Source organism: Diutina rugosa (assembly GCF_008704595.1).
Source record: "Diutina rugosa strain CBS 613 chromosome Unknown scaffold28_size161324, whole genome shotgun sequence".
NCBI classification, from domain to species: domain Eukaryota; kingdom Fungi; phylum Ascomycota; class Pichiomycetes; order Serinales; family Debaryomycetaceae; genus Diutina; species Diutina rugosa.
The window spans coordinates 104,249-121,604 of record NW_022995054.1 but is presented as its reverse complement, the minus strand read 5'-3'; the positions used below and the strand labels follow the sequence as shown (position 1 = coordinate 121,604).

Here is a 17,356-nt window from a genome sequence, read left to right as displayed (position 1 = left end):
CGCAAGGTCCCGGTTTGTTCGGCCAGATGGCGCTGACCGCCGCTGGTGTCGCCGTCGGTTCGACCATCGGTCACACCTTGGGTGCCGGTATCACCGGTATGTTCGGTGGTGGCTCGCTGGCCCCCGCCCAACCCGTTGAACAACAGGTGGCCCCCGTGGCGCAGCAACAGCAAAACATGCAAGCCAGAGCTTGCGACGCCGACGCGAGAATGTTCACCAAGTGTCTCGAAGACAACGACGGCAACATGCAAGTGTGCGACTACTACTTGCAACAGTTGAAGGCGTGCCAAGACGCTGCCAGACACTACGCCGCCTAAACCTCGTGACCCAGCATGTAAATAGCATATAATGTATCTGAAACAAAACGACTGTAGCAGAAGTATCTCATCCATCATCCATCCTCCCATATTGTTACAGTTTCCTAATTTGTGTATTCGTTATTTGCCGTATCTATATCACTTACTGCTTAGGTTGCAGCGGTTTGTCCTTGGGTTGGGCCATGAAGTAGTAGCCAGCGGTGCCGATGGCGACGCCGGCAATCACCCCGATCGGCACTTTGCTACCGCCCTGGTTCTTCGGTTGTTCCTGGCCCGCGTGCTTCAAGTTGTCGTGTTCGATATCGTCGACAACTTCCGCCTGGCTGATCGGTTGCGTCTTGTGGTCGACCTCGTTGTCGGCGCCCAAGTTGACCACTTCCGGCTTGTTCAAGTCGGGGTTGGTCAGAGCGTGGACGTACTTCTCCTGGTTGACGGGTTTCACCGACGCCAGGTCAGTCGCTTGAGGACGCGACACGTCGACGGGAGTGGAGGCTTCAGTAGTAGCAACATCGTCAATGGGGGTGTGTTCGACGTGTTCACCCCCGTGCAACACCTTGGCGTGGGACCCTTCCGACACCGCCGACTGGTTGGATTCCTGGGCAAACAACTCGCGCTCGACTTGTTTCACTTTGTCTTCAGCAATTTGCGACTTCACCGCTTCTTCGGTAACGGCGGGGGTCTTCGGGGTGGCGACCTTGGGCATGAAGTCGTAGCGGAACTCCCAGTCGTTGATCGACGTCTGCGACGGGAGGCGGAACAGGTCAATCGTCGACTTGTCGCCCTTGGCAAGGGTGCGGGCACTGGTTCGGAACAGTCTGATCAAAGTGGCTCTGGCGGCAAACATATTGGGAATTGTTAAAGCGGTGAGGGAATAGTATTTCCGCGAATTCGTCGTGGCTCGCCCTATAGCGAGATCGCCGTTGCGATTGGGCTCGATCACGTGGCTCGAGCAACGTCGGGGGGTATGTCACCGAGTCGGAGTTGGTAGCGTCAAACACCTTCTCACAAAATGTTCAAGTTAGTAGTAGCGTTGTTGATGGTGGTGGTGGAATCCGGGGGACCGAGGCGGTAAGTGTGGGGTACGGTGGCGTTTGGTTCGAAGACAGCGTTCCGTGCATGGTCCCGTAGTTCGCACCCACTCACTCTTTTTTATCTCTATTCCTCGAATTACCGCCAAAAATCGTTAGGTGTGAGGTAGCGAGCAGAAAAAAAAAGCTGTGCGAGCCAGGCCAGAGCCAAGTCATGGTAATTTCGAGACAGCCAAGCCAACGCCAGTAATTAAAAGCCCAAGTCAAGGCCAGTAATTAAAAGCCCAAGTCAAGGCCAGTAATTACTGACCAAGTTGGGTCTTGCCAAGCCCCTCTGATAGGAGACGAGCACCATTGTTAACGTGACAATTATGCCTTCCCTACTCTATATAATCAGTAAGCCTTGATCACTGCGAGATCCTGACGCGAACCTAATATTTATTGATCACGATCACTGTCTGCTGCCCGATACCTTAAACGGGCCCCACGTTGGGTTAGGCTACTGCCCGCTTAGTCAAATCAGGCACCTGTCGCCTCGCTCAGGGCACTGGACATTGGCGGCCACACGCGGAGGTGAAATTGACTGCGCGCGCAGCGCCAAAAAAAGAAAATGGTGACACGCGCCTAGTGATGACGCGTCTGGCTGCAAACGAAGGTAAATAGTGCCTGCGAGGCAATTCAATGCTAGTGGGGCCCCAAGGGATGAGATAGCTACTACATGCGGACTTTTCAAATGCAGAGATCGTAAATTATGAGGGGCGTAAGCTCCAGTGGTGTCCACGGAGAATGCAAAAAATTATCAGACGGTAAAACTTATCGAGGAGCACTGTCGGCAGTGTCGTCTTCAGCCATGCGAGTCAAAAGGTCTTCTAACACCATCGACGGCGGTCGCGAGCTCGTGCCAGCCAAAAGGTCTTCCAACACTTGACTGTGGCGTCGGCTCACCGCGGCCGGCTGCAGCAGCAGCGTCAGCTGGTCGCTGGGCTTAGGAGGTTCGGGCATCGCCAGCCAGTCGACACTGAGTCGTTGTGAGGCACCCGTGGACTCTCGGCGCCCAGGTTTAAGCATGTTGTTGAAGTAGTTGCTGTTGTTGCCGTAGAGCGCCAGCACTTCGCCCTGGTAGGCCATGTGGTTGACGCTGAACAACAGCGCCGGGCGACCAGTATCGCTTTGCGAGCCAAATTGACTCGCAGAGAAGTCAGGCACCAGTCGATTGAGAGTGGGGGTATAGCCACCCATCGTCAGCTGGTCGACGTTCAGCCCCGTGTTGGTGGCTGATTCGATAATGGTCAGCCCGGTCAAATCGAGCACTGACTCCAGGCCCTTGAGTTTGAGAGAGAGAGTAGGACTGACATACATCAGCCCCCGCTTAAGCATCAGATCACGGTACAGCCGGCCGGCCAGCGACGCGGCGTAGTCGCCGTCCAGCGAGAGATCGATGGACAGCTGGTCCAGGTCGGTGAAGTGGCCGGCAAACGTCTCGTGTTCGTGGCGTGCTTTGCGGTTGTAGTAGAGACAGGTCGCGAGGTGGTAGGCGACAAACGCCACGATCATGGCACCTAAGATGGCGCCGACGATAATGAACACCGTGCCCAGGGGCAGGTGCCAGTGGCGCACAAAGGGATTGTCGCTGGTGTTGGGGATGGCATTGGTGTCGACGGGCGCGGCCATCGCCACCGCCGCCATGAGGAACACCGTGCTGGTCATCATCGTCACTGGTTAGAAAAGAGAAAAGGAGGGGGGATTCAGGACGGGGATATATGGCACAGCACCTTGGGGTTGGCGTGGAAGGCGGGACGTAAACGAGTGGAAGGTAGCGAACGGAAGGGAAGCTCGAAAGACTGAGGAAAGCCGCAAACAATAGCTCACTTACGGCGGTGATTTTTCCTTACATATATTCGACCCCGACATCTCGTCGTATTGTGTGAAAAATATCTGCGCGACCACGTAGGCGGCCTGCAAGGCGCGAAACGCGTCAATTCACTTTGAAGCACGGGGCCACCTAGGGATAAAGTAGAGGCGATGGATATGGGCTAATTACGGCTACTAAGCTACACAATGTCAAGTCATGAGCGTTTAGTCGGTTCTTATCACCTCTGTTAGCCCATATACCCTCGCGCATGACACATTCTCTGTGACTCGTCGCACTTCTTGCCTTCCATCCCTCACTTGTCTCGGTGCGATTTGTTCGGGTTTAGCACGCGCTCCCGAAACGGTAAACACCGTGACGATACACCACCACCTGCCACACTGACTAGCGCCGTCCGCGAAAAACCCTTTTAGTCGGAAGCGTTCGTCATTCCCCATGAGCTATCGCTGGGAAGGTCGAACCACTTATTCACTCCTTTGGATACACGAGCCCACGAAAAGGCTGTGGGTAATTTAACCTACTCGGTAATACCATCATGCGCGTCATATTCTCTCCGATCGCGTTCGTTATTAGGTTGCTATAACGTTGATGCCTAGTAACATCATGGTATATCACGTGGGAGTGACGTGGGAGTAGCCACGTAGGGTTATAGCCGTGAACGGTTGCTCTCAGCCCATCCATCAGTCGCAACATTGATCCATTAATGTCTTGCATAACAATGGAGTGAATCAACGTTGAACAACTAAACTAGCCTACATTGATCATCGGTCAATGATTGGCTACTACGTATCATTAGATCCCACAAGATCGCTCAATAGCAGCTGCCATTATTCATGGTCTACACTAACTCTTATTCTCTTATACTATTATACACTTGTTGCATTACTTTTGAGGGTGAGTGAGCGAGTCCAATAACGTAAAGATCTTCGCCAACTCATCCAATTCTGGCACCAGCTTACCGTCTTCTTCCAAAATAAGCTGGCGTTTCATTACCCCAACCACCAACGGGCGACATTGTTTCAACAAGTCGCGTGTCAGGTTGAAGCTGGGCTTGTAGTTTGGTCCACTCAGCACGTTAACGGTGGCAATCAATTGGAACAACGGCACCAAGAACTCGAGGAACAGCAACAGCTGCGGGACCACAGCTGCCTTAGGGTTTTTGCCTCTGCCAACAAGGTCACTGAGACCCACCGGCGTATCAAGAACAAGTTGAAGTCGCACATCCTCGTGGTCAGGTTGTTTTTCAATGACAAGTCCCACCCCAAGATCAGGGTCAATCTTGAGCCAGTGCAGTTGCATGAGCACCAGGTACAACTCCAGTTGGATAAGACAAAGCGCACCGTGCTTATGCTGAGCCACTCTCACAAGCAAGTAGATGGTGGCTTTAAATGCCACAAGCTCCACCACAAGCGTCTGAATCAGCACCCCACCTTTACCTTGGCGACACATTTCAATCATATCGTCAGTGCGCTTAATCAGCATCACCAAAAGATTGAGCAGATTATTGTGTTCCAACGCCGATACGATCTCTTCAGGAGAGAGGTGGACGAGAGCCTCAAGCAAGAGAATCAGCGTGATTCTCAGGGGACCTTCCAGGTAAATGGCATCATTAGCGACGATGGCCACCATCCGTTTGTCGACAGCAGCCACCACTTTGCGGGTCTCTTTAGCCAACTCGGCGACACCAAACACTCTGTGTAAGAACTTGGTCAGCAACACGTACAAGTCCAGGCGTAAGGTTGGAGTAGAATTCAGGTTCAACAACCCCACCACGCCACTCTTGAACAATGGCATCAACCGGCTAACCGCCAACAGTTGCGATTCACCTTCAGTCAGCGACACCACGTACTGGTCATACTTGTCAAAGAGAAGTACGGCAAGCGAGATGAGCTCTTCAGAGAAGACCACATCCGAATCCAAGTAGTCGTTGATCTTCGGTAAGATCGCCTGGAATACCTCCAATATGAGTTCACCAGCATCAGCACGAGCGTGGCCAGTGGCAGCATCGGTGGTGTTACCTTCGATGAGGGCATCGATAAGACGGCACCAACCCCGCAAGCACTCCAATTGGGCGGTACGAGTAGTTCTCATAATGTAGGCGCGACGAAGAAGCGGTACCAACAGCAACTGTTGTTCAGTAGGAGGAAGAGGAGCCACGGTATCGTTAGCTGGCGGTGCTGACGGGACCAATGCCGTTGACAGACGGAGCGCCATTGACAGACTAGCATCAACAAACTTGTCCACCATTGAGGTAGAACTGAACGGACGTGAGTAACGATCGATAAATGAATGAGAGCTCGTCGTCGATGAGCTCAGAGCTGGAGGCAACAATGATTTATAAGTGGTGTTGCCCGTGGCTGGCAAAGTGGTGGTAGCAGGAACCTTGGCGAGGTTTTCCACTTCGATGAAATCGCGCACCACTTGCATGTCAATTGTACCCATCTCATCGTAGCCGATCTGAGTCAGTATCGAACCCAAGTGGTAGCTTGACGCTAAGTTTTCAATAGCAAACGCATCGAAATTAACGAAACCAAAGTTCAAGATGTCCAAGAATCCCAACACTTTCGGCAGGCCGTTGAGGAACTGGGTGTGGTAGTTAAGCGCCAATTCCAAATAGCACTCTCTGATCACAGCGAGAGGCGCTGCAGCATACTCAAGGGCAAAGAACTTGACGACCCAAGTGCGGAAGGCAATGAACTGGTCAAATGCTGCTGCCGTGGGGTCATTGTCAACAAAACGGTTGATGTGGTCAATGTCCATATTACCATCAAACACGATGCCACTCCACAGAGTAGTGGAATCCACGCGTAACTGATCAGCCACCAACACTTTGAGAAGCTCAGAGTCAATAGCGCGAATGTAAGCAAGCGTTTGCCGGCCAAATTGAGGCGATTGAGCGAGATGGACGATAATTTCAAGGCACATCAGCGCGTACTGAGCGGGCAGGTGGTCCACCACGCGGGCATTATGGCGAGCTAAGTCCACCTCAGCAAGCAATAACACGTTGAAGCGGAGGTACTCAACAAGACATTTGAGTAACGTGTTGGGAGCTCCCGCACTAGCCACAGGGGCCTGGGGATGGCCACCGCCAAATGAGTAACCAAGAAGGAAGTGGGCCACCGTCGGGCCCTTAACCCGGCGTAAGTTCTCAAGCAAAAACTTGAGGATTTTAAATCTTAATTTGTCGTCGTCAGCACCACCCACAGTTCCCGTGACGTCACAAAATTGAGCGATAAACTGAGCAATAATGCGGTCACTCTCATCAACACTAACAAACGTAGTGAGTAAACGGTTGCTGTGAAGCAAGGGAGGGTACGACACCGCGAGCAGCCCTTGCTGGAGGAATTGCGATGATTGAGCAATATGAGCCAATGTGTCGATTGCCGCTTCCGCCACGGTGGGGTCAGCAGAGCCCACATCCAATGCAATCGTCACCACCGTGGGTAAATTGAATAAGAGCATCTCATCAAACAGCGTCGACGTCGTGCCCACTCCAGGAGGGAAATAGATGTTGAGGGTAGCGTGCTTCGGGGTCAGCGTCAACACGGGTGCCAAATGGTGGAGGAACAGTGATTGTAAGTGTAACAATTGACGCAACACTGCTACTGCTCTTTCCACTTTACCGCCAGTAACCACTTGAGCTAATGCGCTAAATGCATCGCCATTGAACATAGTGGCAATCGCCGCCACCCCGTGGTGAGACTTGACGAACGTCGGCCAGTCAAGCAAGTAGACAATGTCGTCAAGTTTGAACTGCTTGGTGGCGGTTTGCGGGACGATTTCCGTAAGGAACGGCCAGTCGACCAGCGACAACGCCAAGTCAAGCAACTTAACGATGCGACGGCGCAAGATGAGGGCGTCTTCGGGGTCCATGTCGGCCAGCTTCACAAGGAGCTCAGTGATGATAAACTCGAAATAAGGCCAGATACCAACATAGTTGTGCGGCCGATAGCCAGCACCAAGATCGGCAGGGTAGCGTAACTGAAGGCGGTGGGTGTAGGTCAGCTTTTGTGCCAATAACACCGTGATTGCTTCCACAAACGTCACTGCTTGGCTAAACAGACCGATAGTGGCAGCAAACCCTTGAGGGATCAGCATGATATTGCGAGTGGGGAGCCCCGGTTTCTTGATGCCATTATTCTCAGGTTCAGCGGCTTTTAACCGCGGAGCCAATGAATGGTAGATCCACCGGTCCATGATATCCCAAGCCTTGTGAACAAGCTCTAAATCACTGGCTCCTTGGGCGAAAGTGCGCAACAAGCCCACCATCAAGTTGCCAATGACCACTTTATTTTCGGGCAGCACCACGAGATGAGGAAGCACCAGTGATCGCAGCAGCAGCAGCAGCAGCCCTGCACCTTGACGAGAAGACGACGCCAGAGCCGCGAGGGTCAGGGTCACATTGTCCAAGTGTAAGAACTCGATCACTACCGGCAGGAACCGGTCAAAGGCCGCTTGGCGGATATCTTTCATCCTCGGGTGGTCATCACTCGCCAAATGTTCAACAATCAGCAGGATAAGCAGCACAAACCCAGAAATAAACACGACGGCATCTTCAGCGTACTCGATGACCACGGGAGTAATGTTATCGCCATCACCCCCAGACGGACGCAGAAACATCGCTTCTTGTCTCTTTTGCTTCAACCGCAACTGTTCATGGACATCGTGTTCAAACGAGTCATAAAGCGCAGTAGCGTAGTACTCAAGCAGTTCAACGATCAGATCAATCAGAATATGCGAGTAGTCACCTTTTTTTGACTTGTTGCCAGCGTTGGCGGCCAAAATATCCCAAAGTCTGACGGCGGCCTGGGCCCCTGCCAGAGCAAACAGCCCGATAAGCATGCAAAAGGTAGCGCTGATCAACAGCAGCGTGTTATTGTTGAGCCCCCACAGGACAAACCCGGCCAAGTCGGTGTGAACATCATCTTCCCAGAGACGTTGAGCAAGCTTAGGTCTGCCGTTGTAGACGTAAGTAAACGCTAAGTAAAACCGTTCAAGTTCCAGCTTAGTGGCAATGGTGTCCAAGTCGTAGGTGGTGACTTTCGTGATTAAAGCGGCGGCAGCTTCATCGTTAGCAGCGTGAGCAGCGGCAATCTGCGCTACCGTCTCGTCCTCGGCTTCTTGTTTGCTTGCTAATAAGAAGTCTTCTTCGTTATCGCGTAAACTGGTAAGAACGATCGCAGCATTTCCGACAAACAGGACAAAGAAGTCGTGGAAAAACCCCACCACAAGATCGTCGGAAAACTCGGGTGACACTTTCAAGTAGTCAATTGTGACAAGTAAGTGGATATTAGGTAATTCCGCCGGGTGTTGCTTAGCCACCGACAAGAGCTCGGCGCTTGCAGGGTATTCAAACTTCGCCGGCCGGAGACGAGGGTATTGTCTTTGTAAAAGAGCGCGGAAGTCGTAAGCGGTATATGGGGTAGCTCCAATCTCGGTGGTGACGGCAGTTTCGGCACCAAAGCTTAGTAACGCCTCCATGACTCCATAACTGATGAGCCATTCAATGTACTGAAGAATATCGTTTCTGAAATTGTATTTCTGTGTCCGCAGCCCCTGCACTTTACACCACCCGATGAATTTGGTTAAAAACACAGTGTAGGCCACTAACTCTAGACCGGCAAGCTGAGACTTGGCCAAGTCAAGATTATTATCAGCATCGGCGGTGCGTTTATGGTCAGCTTGTAAGGTATCAGCCACGTACTTGTGGATAGCTTCGACGTTAGCGTCGTGGTCAAAACAACGAGTAACCATCGCGAGTACCACCGGCACGAAATGGATCAAGGCACTATCGTCATTAGTTATATTCTTCTTGATGAATTCAATCAACTGTTTTGTGTTAGCTTCAGTGGCAAGCTCAGGGTAAGTGTCGATCAACACAAACAGAAGCGTCGCGAGCTTCTCGTGGCACTGCCACAACCGCTGGCGCAAGTAGCGCACACTCAGAATGAACTCCAAGTCGTTAATGTCCAGGGTGACTTTTTGCTTGTCGATGGCGGCGTTAAGCAGCGAGATCAACGCGTATATCTTGGTGAAACTGGCAAAGACGTTAGTCCATACCTGGGAGGCCTGAACATCGAGAAGGTCAAGTTGTTTCCGGGAGATAAGGTAGGTGACAATCTCGAGGATATATTGGTACCGCTCATAGAACACCATGAACCCTGCCTCCAGTAAGCTGACACCGCGAGCCTGGGCCTGATCCTGGGCCACGATGAGCAACGCCGCCGTTTCCACCTCGTCCATATCCAATTCTCCCAGCATTTTCGAGATGACGTCGATAAACGGCTGATTTAGCGTCACTTTGATGCCGTGGATGTCCACTTGTTGGTTGACTTTGTTCACCTTGGCCCGGCTCTGCTCCAGCCTGGGGGGAGTGGTGAGCAATTGCTTGAGGTCGTCCTTGGTCGCAGCCACGTCTGCGGCCAGCACGTAGCCTCGGTGCTTGATGTAGGCATAGCAGTCGCCAAACACCACCAGTTCCCAAACCATGGTTCAGTGGTGATGAGGTGCGTGCGAAAATACACCCACAACACACCACTGAGTCTACGAAGTAAACAATGAGAAGCACGACAAAAGATTGCCTCTAGAGTGAAATTAAGGGTGATAAGAAGCATTATGTGCAATCTGTGACCCGTGGTAAAAATTGATTGTTGCTTGGATTGACCAGCTGAGATCAAAACATGGTCATCACATGATGTCAGCGTCAGTTCATAAAGCATCAAACCAGGTGTAACTTAAATCATCACTCTTCCATTCTCTACTTCTACTAGAAACTTATTGCTTAAGCTGGGTGAGTACTTCTTCATACGTTAAGTTAATTTGCATCCACTACTCACCTCTTCCGGCAAATACGAAGTAATGCTTTAAGACGGTTGAGAATTTCGGGAATTGGTATTTAGTTATCGAAGTCACACTAGCTGTAAGACACGTCATAATTCATTTCATATGGTGTCGATCAAATTGTTCTACTCTCAGTGTCTTATATATCGTGAATCGCGCCGCACCCTCAGATTAGGCGGCGATGGCTAAGTACTACTGTGACTACTGTCGAACCTACCTCACCCATGACAAACCCAGTGTCCGCAAAAACCACTTGACGGGGCGTACCCATCTCAAGCTCTACTGTCAGCACTATGAGCAGAAAGCTCGTGAGCAGGGGCTCTGGAACCCCAATGACATGCCCTACGAAATCACCGGCGCCTGGCTCAATCGAGGCGCCCCTGGCTCCTCGGTCCCAGCATCGCTGGCGATGCTTCCTCCGCCGCCTACTTTACCTGGTTTACCTAATCCTCCTCCCGCTGTGATCAGAGACCTTGAACGTGAGCAACGAGCCATCCATGACGCTCGCCCCAAAGAATTCAAATGGTAATAACTATGGTCGTTGGTGTCGTGTGTCATTATGCTAATGCTTTTTATAAATAATTTAAAGATACATATAGATATATTATTGCGTCTTCAAACCAAGCTTAGACTTTTTCACTCGGGCCACTACCGGTTGGTTGATCCCCTTGTTGTTCATCCCTAGACCCTCACCATACTTCCACCCCAACTTCTCCAAAAGCCGGCGACCAATGTTCTCCTGACCAATCTCGGGAGCTTGCTCACCAACGATATCACCTTCGCGGACGTGGGGCCCAGGACCCGCCTCCCCACGCGGACCTTTACCGCCTTTGCCCTCGCCCTTACCAGGACCACGAGGCTCCTTAACGTCACGTCGAGGGAACCGAGGCCGTTGGCGAAGCACACGATTAATCAAATCGTAGCTGGGGTAGCTAGTATAGGTGTTTTTGCCCTTGGAAACCTTGATGTATTGGTGCGTTTTGCCACACCTCAGTGACTTCATGTTATAGAGTCCCGCCAATTTGACAATCGTTTTGTTGCCATGAGGGTCTAAGGGTGGGAACAGCATGGTTTCGCGCTCGTCGTCGCGAAGCAAGTCTTCGAATTCGCTTTTGATCTCTTTAATGTGCATCGAGTAGGCGTACTTGATGAGCATATCGTGGTTCAAGATTGCATCAGCGAGCTGCTGCTCCTTGCGACGCTTTTTACCTTCACGGCGAGCCCGGTACTGTTCTTGGAGCGCTTCCATCAACTCAGTATCGATGTCATATTCGTCCAAGTTGAGCTGCTTTTTCCGTCCTGTGCCTCGAGTTTTAGATGACCCCTCAATGGGAACAAAGTCCTGGTCTCGGAACAGCTTGGAACCAGCAAGAGCCAATAGCATATCGATATTCTCCCCCTCCTGTTCCTCATCATCGCTGTCCTCTTCCTCATCATCGTCATCCTCATCATCTTCTTCCAGAGTCTCCAGAATATAAACATCACTATAGTTAGGTTGCTCTTCATATTCCTGAGACAAAAGATCGCCACAAGCGTACTTCATAAAAGCATCGAGACGATGAGGCTTGACACCATTGGCAACAAGGTATTCGTGAAGCTCTTCTTCCTCCACCCAGGCATATGTAGTGTCATCGCCACAGAGATCACAGTTGCGAACATGGTACAGATTAGAGATGCCAAAGCGGACGTTATCAATCGAGACCCGTCCCACATCAAAATCAAAGTCCTCAGGTAAAAATCCGTACTCTGGGGTGGCATCAGTTTCCGAGGTAGTAGATGACTGTGCCTTTTTCTTCGGTCTGAAGTTTGCCTCTCCTTGAACGATGATCTCTTCCGCAAACCTCACCACATCTTCACCGTCATAGTCGTCATCGTCGTCATCGTCATCATCATCTTCGGATGAGGTCTCAAACTTATAATGTTTCGGTGCCATCTTCTCGAAGTTGAGATTATCGAGCTTCATCCCGCGAGCCCGTTGCGAGCGCTTCAACTGACGAGTATCAACATAGAGGTTACCATCGTCGTCATAGCTAGTATCTAGCTGGACCTTACCGATAGTTAATGTCAGATTGTGTTCGATATTGGGGCCAAGTTCTTGTTGAGCAGCAAATCGCTTGGGCATATGTGTCGCGATATACATGTCGGGTTCGTTGTCAAAAACTAAATCAAATGCATCGTCGTCTTTGTTGTCATCATCGTCCTCATCTTCCTCCTCATCTTCTTTCTCGTTTTTTTCCTCTTCAACTTCCGCCTCGCCTTCGCTTTCCTCTGTGTCAGCATCATCATTGGCTGTTATTTCCATATGCCCCTCCACCAATTTGTCGTGCTCTTCCTCTGACTCGTCGATGCTGATGATTTCTCTCTCTTCCTCAACCAATTCTTCATCCTCTTCATCGGACTCCTCGTTGGATAGTATTTCCACTTCCTCTTCTGCCATCTCTTCGTCCACTTCTTCAGACTCATCTTCAACAGACTCGACGGGAATGTCTTCATCGACACTGACCTCGTCAGGCGTAGGGCCCTGTTCTGGGGTAGGTTCGATACTAAGGTTATGAATCTCCACAGAATCAGGGTCCACAAGCTCTACACTGGTGAGCTTATGAAATAACTCTCTGTTAGGGTCATACACTTCCTTGGCCCTGATGAATTCCACCGGGCGGTTTCGTAGAGGACCTTTCGATTTGGCGTCCTCTTGAACTTGACGACGGCCAAAGTAAGCAAACGTGTTGGGTTTCGGTTCTGATAAATCCATCAACATCGGTACATCATCGGGGATACCATACCTTCCTCGTTTGTTGAAATTTCGTTGTTTCGGCTTCGATCTCGGTCCCGATGATTCGCCACCACCTCGCAGAAAGCCGCCGTCCCGTCCTCCTCGACCAGCGCGAGCCCCTCTGCCGCCGCGGCCATTGTGGCCTCCACGGCCTCCGCCTCGTCTACCCCCTCGTCTTCCGCCTCGTTTGGCCGGCATGAATGTAAAGTTGAATGTAGGTGAGCTCCGATGAGTGCAAATCACTCAGCCGTGATACCCACGCGTCAAAAGCAAACGCCAAAAAAAACAATATGGTCCCTAGCGGGATCGAACCGCTGATCTTGGCGTTATTAGCACCACGCCTTAACCAACTGGGCCAAGGGACCTTAATTGCGCCTAAAATTTTGAAGCTTTTTCGAGTTTTAGAACGCATAAAGGTGTATAGACTTTTCTGAAAATTCAAATTTTTTGTTACATGATACACTCGTAATTAAAGCTTAACAAATTTGCTATGTACAGCACCACTTTTAAACGTCTTCCAACTACAATATTACTCTCTATTGAAGATTAATGATGAGATTTAGATTTTTTTATCTAATCGTTAGCATTTATATTCGTTGAAGAACGCCTTCATTGAAGCCACGACTGCTCTTCCATTAGCGTAAGGTGACTCAGTCATCTCCTCCATGGCTGTCCTGAACTGATTGCCGAGTACAACATTGCAAAGTGCGCCATGAGGACAGGAGTCACACAGCTGCTACTAGAGAGACCACGAGGATCTCCAGCAGAGGGCACACCGACTTCAGATGGACGCAACAAAATGAAAGCACTGTCGGAATCGTGTCAGCAACAGCCATGTCAGAGGCAACCAAGCCACCATACTCTAGTGGAGAAGTAGCCTTGACCGAGCTTGAAATTGTGAGAAGAGGAGGCTCGATATTTTTATGCTGTACGGCAAAACTCTCGGGGGAAAAATTTGTGGTTGACGACAAAGACTCAAGGGGTGAAGGCGGGGATGGCATTCCGTACTTCTCCTTGTTTGCAGCGTCGTCTCTTCAACAGCAACGCCCAATTTTAGTGCATCGTCTAGCACTTCCTAAATGCGCGACGGTGAATTGGCGCAGACAATAGATTGATTAGATCGAGATCCTTGGCGCACGAATACGATCGGTGGCAAATTTGGGACAACTATTCCACAGCCTCTCTTCACTGAATTCATCTTTCCAGTCGGCAGTAGAATGACTGTTAGCTCCAACACATCAAGCCACTTTTAGACAAGGGGCAAAAGTAATTTGTTGGGCCGTCGTTGACGAGGCAAGGGGTAAGTGCATGCCATTATTGAGGGCAATGGCGTAGTTGTGCGGCTTGGCAGGCAGGATTGTTAGTTGACGAGACAACTCTACGATAATAACCATTGTCTGGGGCTAGAATGCCAGCACCGCCCCCAAATATGGTCACGATGCGATTTTCAGATGCTCATCTTGCGTTGTCAAGGTGATTTGAGTGATCAAGGAGGGTGACGCTGCTCCCCCCACTTAATATATCGCACGAGCCAAGTGAGAGCTTCAAACACGTGACCAAGTGAGCTGAAGGTGATGAAGTACACCATACGGTATACCGTGGCGATTTGACAGTACCAAATCATTAGAATCTCTACGCATTTTAAGGTATTAATGTTAATTTTGGTTCCATTGGCTCCATATTTAGGGTATCTCTCATTATAATCGTTCCACGTTAAAATTATCTCTCATCAATCATTATTCCACATATTAATCATCCCTCGGCCTTGGTCTTCATCAATGACGTTACTGGTGAATACATTGGTCTTGAAGTTCAAGCGGATGTTCTCCCTCCCATTTTCGGTTGGCACTCTCAACCACAACGCTTCGTTCAGTTCGGCAACAACCTGAACATCATTTGATGATGGCTGGTAGTGCAAACGATCCTCCACTTCTCTTCTGGAGTGTTCCAACAACTGGATATTTCTCATCATATCGTCCACACACTGTTCCACTTTCCCATGGTTTTCGGGAGAAAGCTTTAAATTGGCGTGCAAGATTTGTCGCTGCTGCAACGGAAGTTTGAGCTCGAGTTCCGCCACCTTTCTCTGGAAATCGGAGAACTGCTCTGCATCCGGGTTGTTAAGACGAGCCTCCTGAGCTCTGTACTCAGCTTCAATTTCTGTTATCGCCTGTTTATGATCGTCCATACTTTTTTCAAGCGCTTGAAGAAGTGTCTCCCACTCTCGGTTATCGAATCCATGGAGTTGCACAATAAGGTAACCGACCAAACCAACTAGTTCACGAGAGATGGCCAGTCGTTTTTCTTTGTATTCAGAGTCCGTTTCCCTCATTTTTGAGATGAAGTCGACCACACGCCACCGGTCTTCAGCTGTGGGGAGTAGCCGCAAGAACTGGCCAGTTGCAGATACCCCAGGTTGTTGAGAACTGTTGGTAGGGACACCCGTGGCACTGGCTTCCGGTTGGGTTTCATTTGATGAGTGGAGCATTGAAAATTGACAATTTGAGATGCTCCGTATATGCTCTGTATATAAATTAGGTTTAGCCGCATGCAGGATCTTGACACCTGCACTTAACGCACATGTCATATTGAGACAGTTACAAAGCACTCCACACTGCAAACTGCACAAGCATGACATGACAGGTGTAAATTGTCGACTTCTGCAGAGTTTTCCAACCCATCGTTGTTGGGCTCACTAGAGGTATTCAGCTACTGGGGCTTACGATCCTCAAAACCCATGTCCTAAAGATGATGTTGGCGTAGGCGTAAGGTTCCTCAGAATAGTTTGTTGGCTGATCGCATCCATATCTTGACACTCGCCAATGAGTCCTAGTACAATGATTTAGCTTTGATCATGTTTATTTAATGAGATTTTCCTCTTGCACGACTGTTAGCAGAAACGCTATAAGTCAAATCTAGGTATATTATATTAATGACGTAGCCTTGTTTTAGTGGCTAAAGGTCTGAATGTCACCATCAATTGGCATTCAAGGTATACTCCATTCTTTTGCCGGAGTTATTGTTGAATATCTCGATAAACTCGTTCGTGGCAGAGTACAACAACCCCGCCATCTCGCTCAATGTCAGGTATGGACCAATAGGGAGATAAAATGAAGCTTTAGATGGACGGATGCGATCTTTGGGGTCCACCCGTGACTCCAGTGGTGGTTTTTCTAGGCTGGTTTGCTTGCGACGGAATGTTTGAGGAAGACGTGATGGCACTAATGAGTAAATCAGTGCTGGCTTAGCTGCCACAAGGCAATCGGAAAAGTTGTCATAAGCCTTCAACGCCTCTGATTGAACACTAATCACTTTCTGCTCAGTGCCCTTGGCGTTATACAGGGCCGCCACTTTCCTCAACACGCTATGAATCCTCAACTGGATAACGGCTCGACAAGTGTGAAGTAATTTGGTAAAAAGATTAAAGAACTCAGCAAGCAGTGAGTGGGGAGGGTTGGCTTTGGCAAGGCGTTGAATCACGGCTTTGATGTCGGCGTCCAACGCCCTCCAGTGGCGCTCCAGCGGCAACCCGTTGGTAGCCACTCTGATCCGTTCATCGATGTCGTGGCTAATAATGTACATGAGCACCGCGTCCAAGCCAGCCACGAGAGCCCTCACATCGTCACTCTCTTTCTCTAAGCACTGCGTCTTAGCGGTTCGAGCGAGACCAAGCCAGTGGTTCTTATTAGCAATGGCTTCAGGATCAGCTTGTGTTGATGGGGCTGGTGATTGGCTCAGAGTGATGCCGAGCCCTTGAAGTTTCATCGGCAGCTTAAGCTTAGCCATCAGGGCCCCCAGCAGGGCCGCCAGCAGGGTTGCCAGCAGGGCCGCCAGCAGGGCCTTTATTCGTGTGCGATAGTAGGCCGGGTCAAAAGTTATTCGAACCAAAAACCGGGGCTTCGCCGCCTCCATCTGACTGATCCATTTCACCCGGTACTTATGGGTCGGCGCAGGACTGGTTTCCCGAGGGGTAGCCGCCTTCGACGGAGACTTAGATGGCAGCACTGCCGTGAAAATCGGCGGCAATGTAGGCAGAAGCAACGGTAGCAGGGATATCAGCTCTTCTCCATCGCGTTTAGGGAGCGTGGGCGAGAGAATCGGCGGGAGTTCGCCCAGCTCTTGGTACGCCGAGATCAACTCGTCCAAGTTCCACAGTTTTTTCGGGGTGGTGGACGCCGACGACGGAGGTGCTAGCAGCCTCTTGATGCTTCCATTGGCATGCACCGGAGCCGGCCGCTTGGGTTTGGTTCTCGGTTTGGCATCGTTGAAGATCGACGATTTCATGCCCCCAGCCACACACGGAAAGCCTCGAGTCGCGATCTCGGAAAATTAGGTGGGGGGGTGAGTCCGAAATTTGGTAGGTGGTAGCGACAGAGTAAAAGGGCGTGGATAGATAAAGAATCGAGGTCACTGAGGTTTTAGGGTGTATTTTGAAACTGTATTCTCAAGTTAATCACGAAATTGTGGTTCTTGATGTAATCGGGGTTCCGTAGTGGTGGTCTGGTCTAATTCGTCACGTGCGCAATCG

The 17,356-nt window shown here is 50.4% G+C and overlaps 8 protein-coding genes across 8 annotated transcripts; 2 read left to right on the top strand and 6 right to left on the bottom strand. All coding sequences in view use genetic code 12, as the record gives it.

The window, feature by feature from the left end:
* Positions 1 to 26: 26 nt before the first annotated feature.
* Positions 27 to 317, top strand: DIURU_000067 (uncharacterized protein; the record flags this gene model as incomplete). Its single annotated transcript, XM_034158943.1, has 1 exon — positions 27 to 317. One exon carries the CDS (start codon positions 27 to 29, stop codon positions 315 to 317), a length of 291 nt encoding a protein of 96 aa, XP_034015182.1.
* Positions 318 to 459: 142 nt separating this feature from the next.
* Positions 460 to 1,161, bottom strand: DIURU_000066 (uncharacterized protein; the record flags this gene model as incomplete). The annotated part of the gene is made up of 1 exon (XM_034158932.1): positions 460 to 1,161. One exon carries the CDS (start codon positions 1,159 to 1,161, stop codon positions 460 to 462), a length of 702 nt encoding a protein of 233 aa, XP_034015181.1.
* Positions 1,162 to 2,158: 997 nt separating this feature from the next.
* On the bottom strand, positions 2,159 to 3,055 carry DIURU_000065 (pheromone-regulated protein; the record flags this gene model as incomplete). The annotated part of the gene is made up of 1 exon (XM_034158921.1): positions 2,159 to 3,055. One exon carries the CDS (start codon positions 3,053 to 3,055, stop codon positions 2,159 to 2,161), a length of 897 nt encoding a protein of 298 aa, XP_034015180.1.
* Positions 3,056 to 4,097: 1,042 nt separating this feature from the next.
* Positions 4,098 to 9,704, bottom strand: DIURU_000064 (uncharacterized protein; the record flags this gene model as incomplete). The annotated part of the gene is made up of 1 exon (XM_034158910.1): positions 4,098 to 9,704. The coding sequence occupies one exon, from the start codon at positions 9,702 to 9,704 to the stop codon at positions 4,098 to 4,100; it is 5,607 nt and encodes a 1,868-aa protein (XP_034015179.1).
* Positions 9,705 to 10,236: 532 nt separating this feature from the next.
* Positions 10,237 to 10,584, top strand: DIURU_000063 (uncharacterized protein; the record flags this gene model as incomplete). The annotated part of the gene is made up of 1 exon (XM_034158899.1): positions 10,237 to 10,584. One exon carries the CDS (start codon positions 10,237 to 10,239, stop codon positions 10,582 to 10,584), a length of 348 nt encoding a protein of 115 aa, XP_034015178.1.
* Positions 10,585 to 10,659: 75 nt separating this feature from the next.
* DIURU_000062 (uncharacterized protein) lies at positions 10,660 to 13,026 on the bottom strand (the record flags this gene model as incomplete). The annotated part of the gene is made up of 1 exon (XM_034158888.1): positions 10,660 to 13,026. The coding sequence occupies one exon, from the start codon at positions 13,024 to 13,026 to the stop codon at positions 10,660 to 10,662; it is 2,367 nt and encodes a 788-aa protein (XP_034015177.1).
* Positions 13,027 to 14,557: 1,531 nt separating this feature from the next.
* On the bottom strand, positions 14,558 to 15,316 carry DIURU_000061 (uncharacterized protein; the record flags this gene model as incomplete). The annotated part of the gene is made up of 1 exon (XM_034158877.1): positions 14,558 to 15,316. The coding sequence occupies one exon, from the start codon at positions 15,314 to 15,316 to the stop codon at positions 14,558 to 14,560; it is 759 nt and encodes a 252-aa protein (XP_034015176.1).
* A 488-nt stretch (positions 15,317 to 15,804) lies between these two features.
* Positions 15,805 to 17,112, bottom strand: DIURU_000060 (uncharacterized protein; the record flags this gene model as incomplete). The annotated part of the gene is made up of 1 exon (XM_034158866.1): positions 15,805 to 17,112. One exon carries the CDS (start codon positions 17,110 to 17,112, stop codon positions 15,805 to 15,807), a length of 1,308 nt encoding a protein of 435 aa, XP_034015175.1.
* Positions 17,113 to 17,356: the final 244 nt, after the last annotated feature.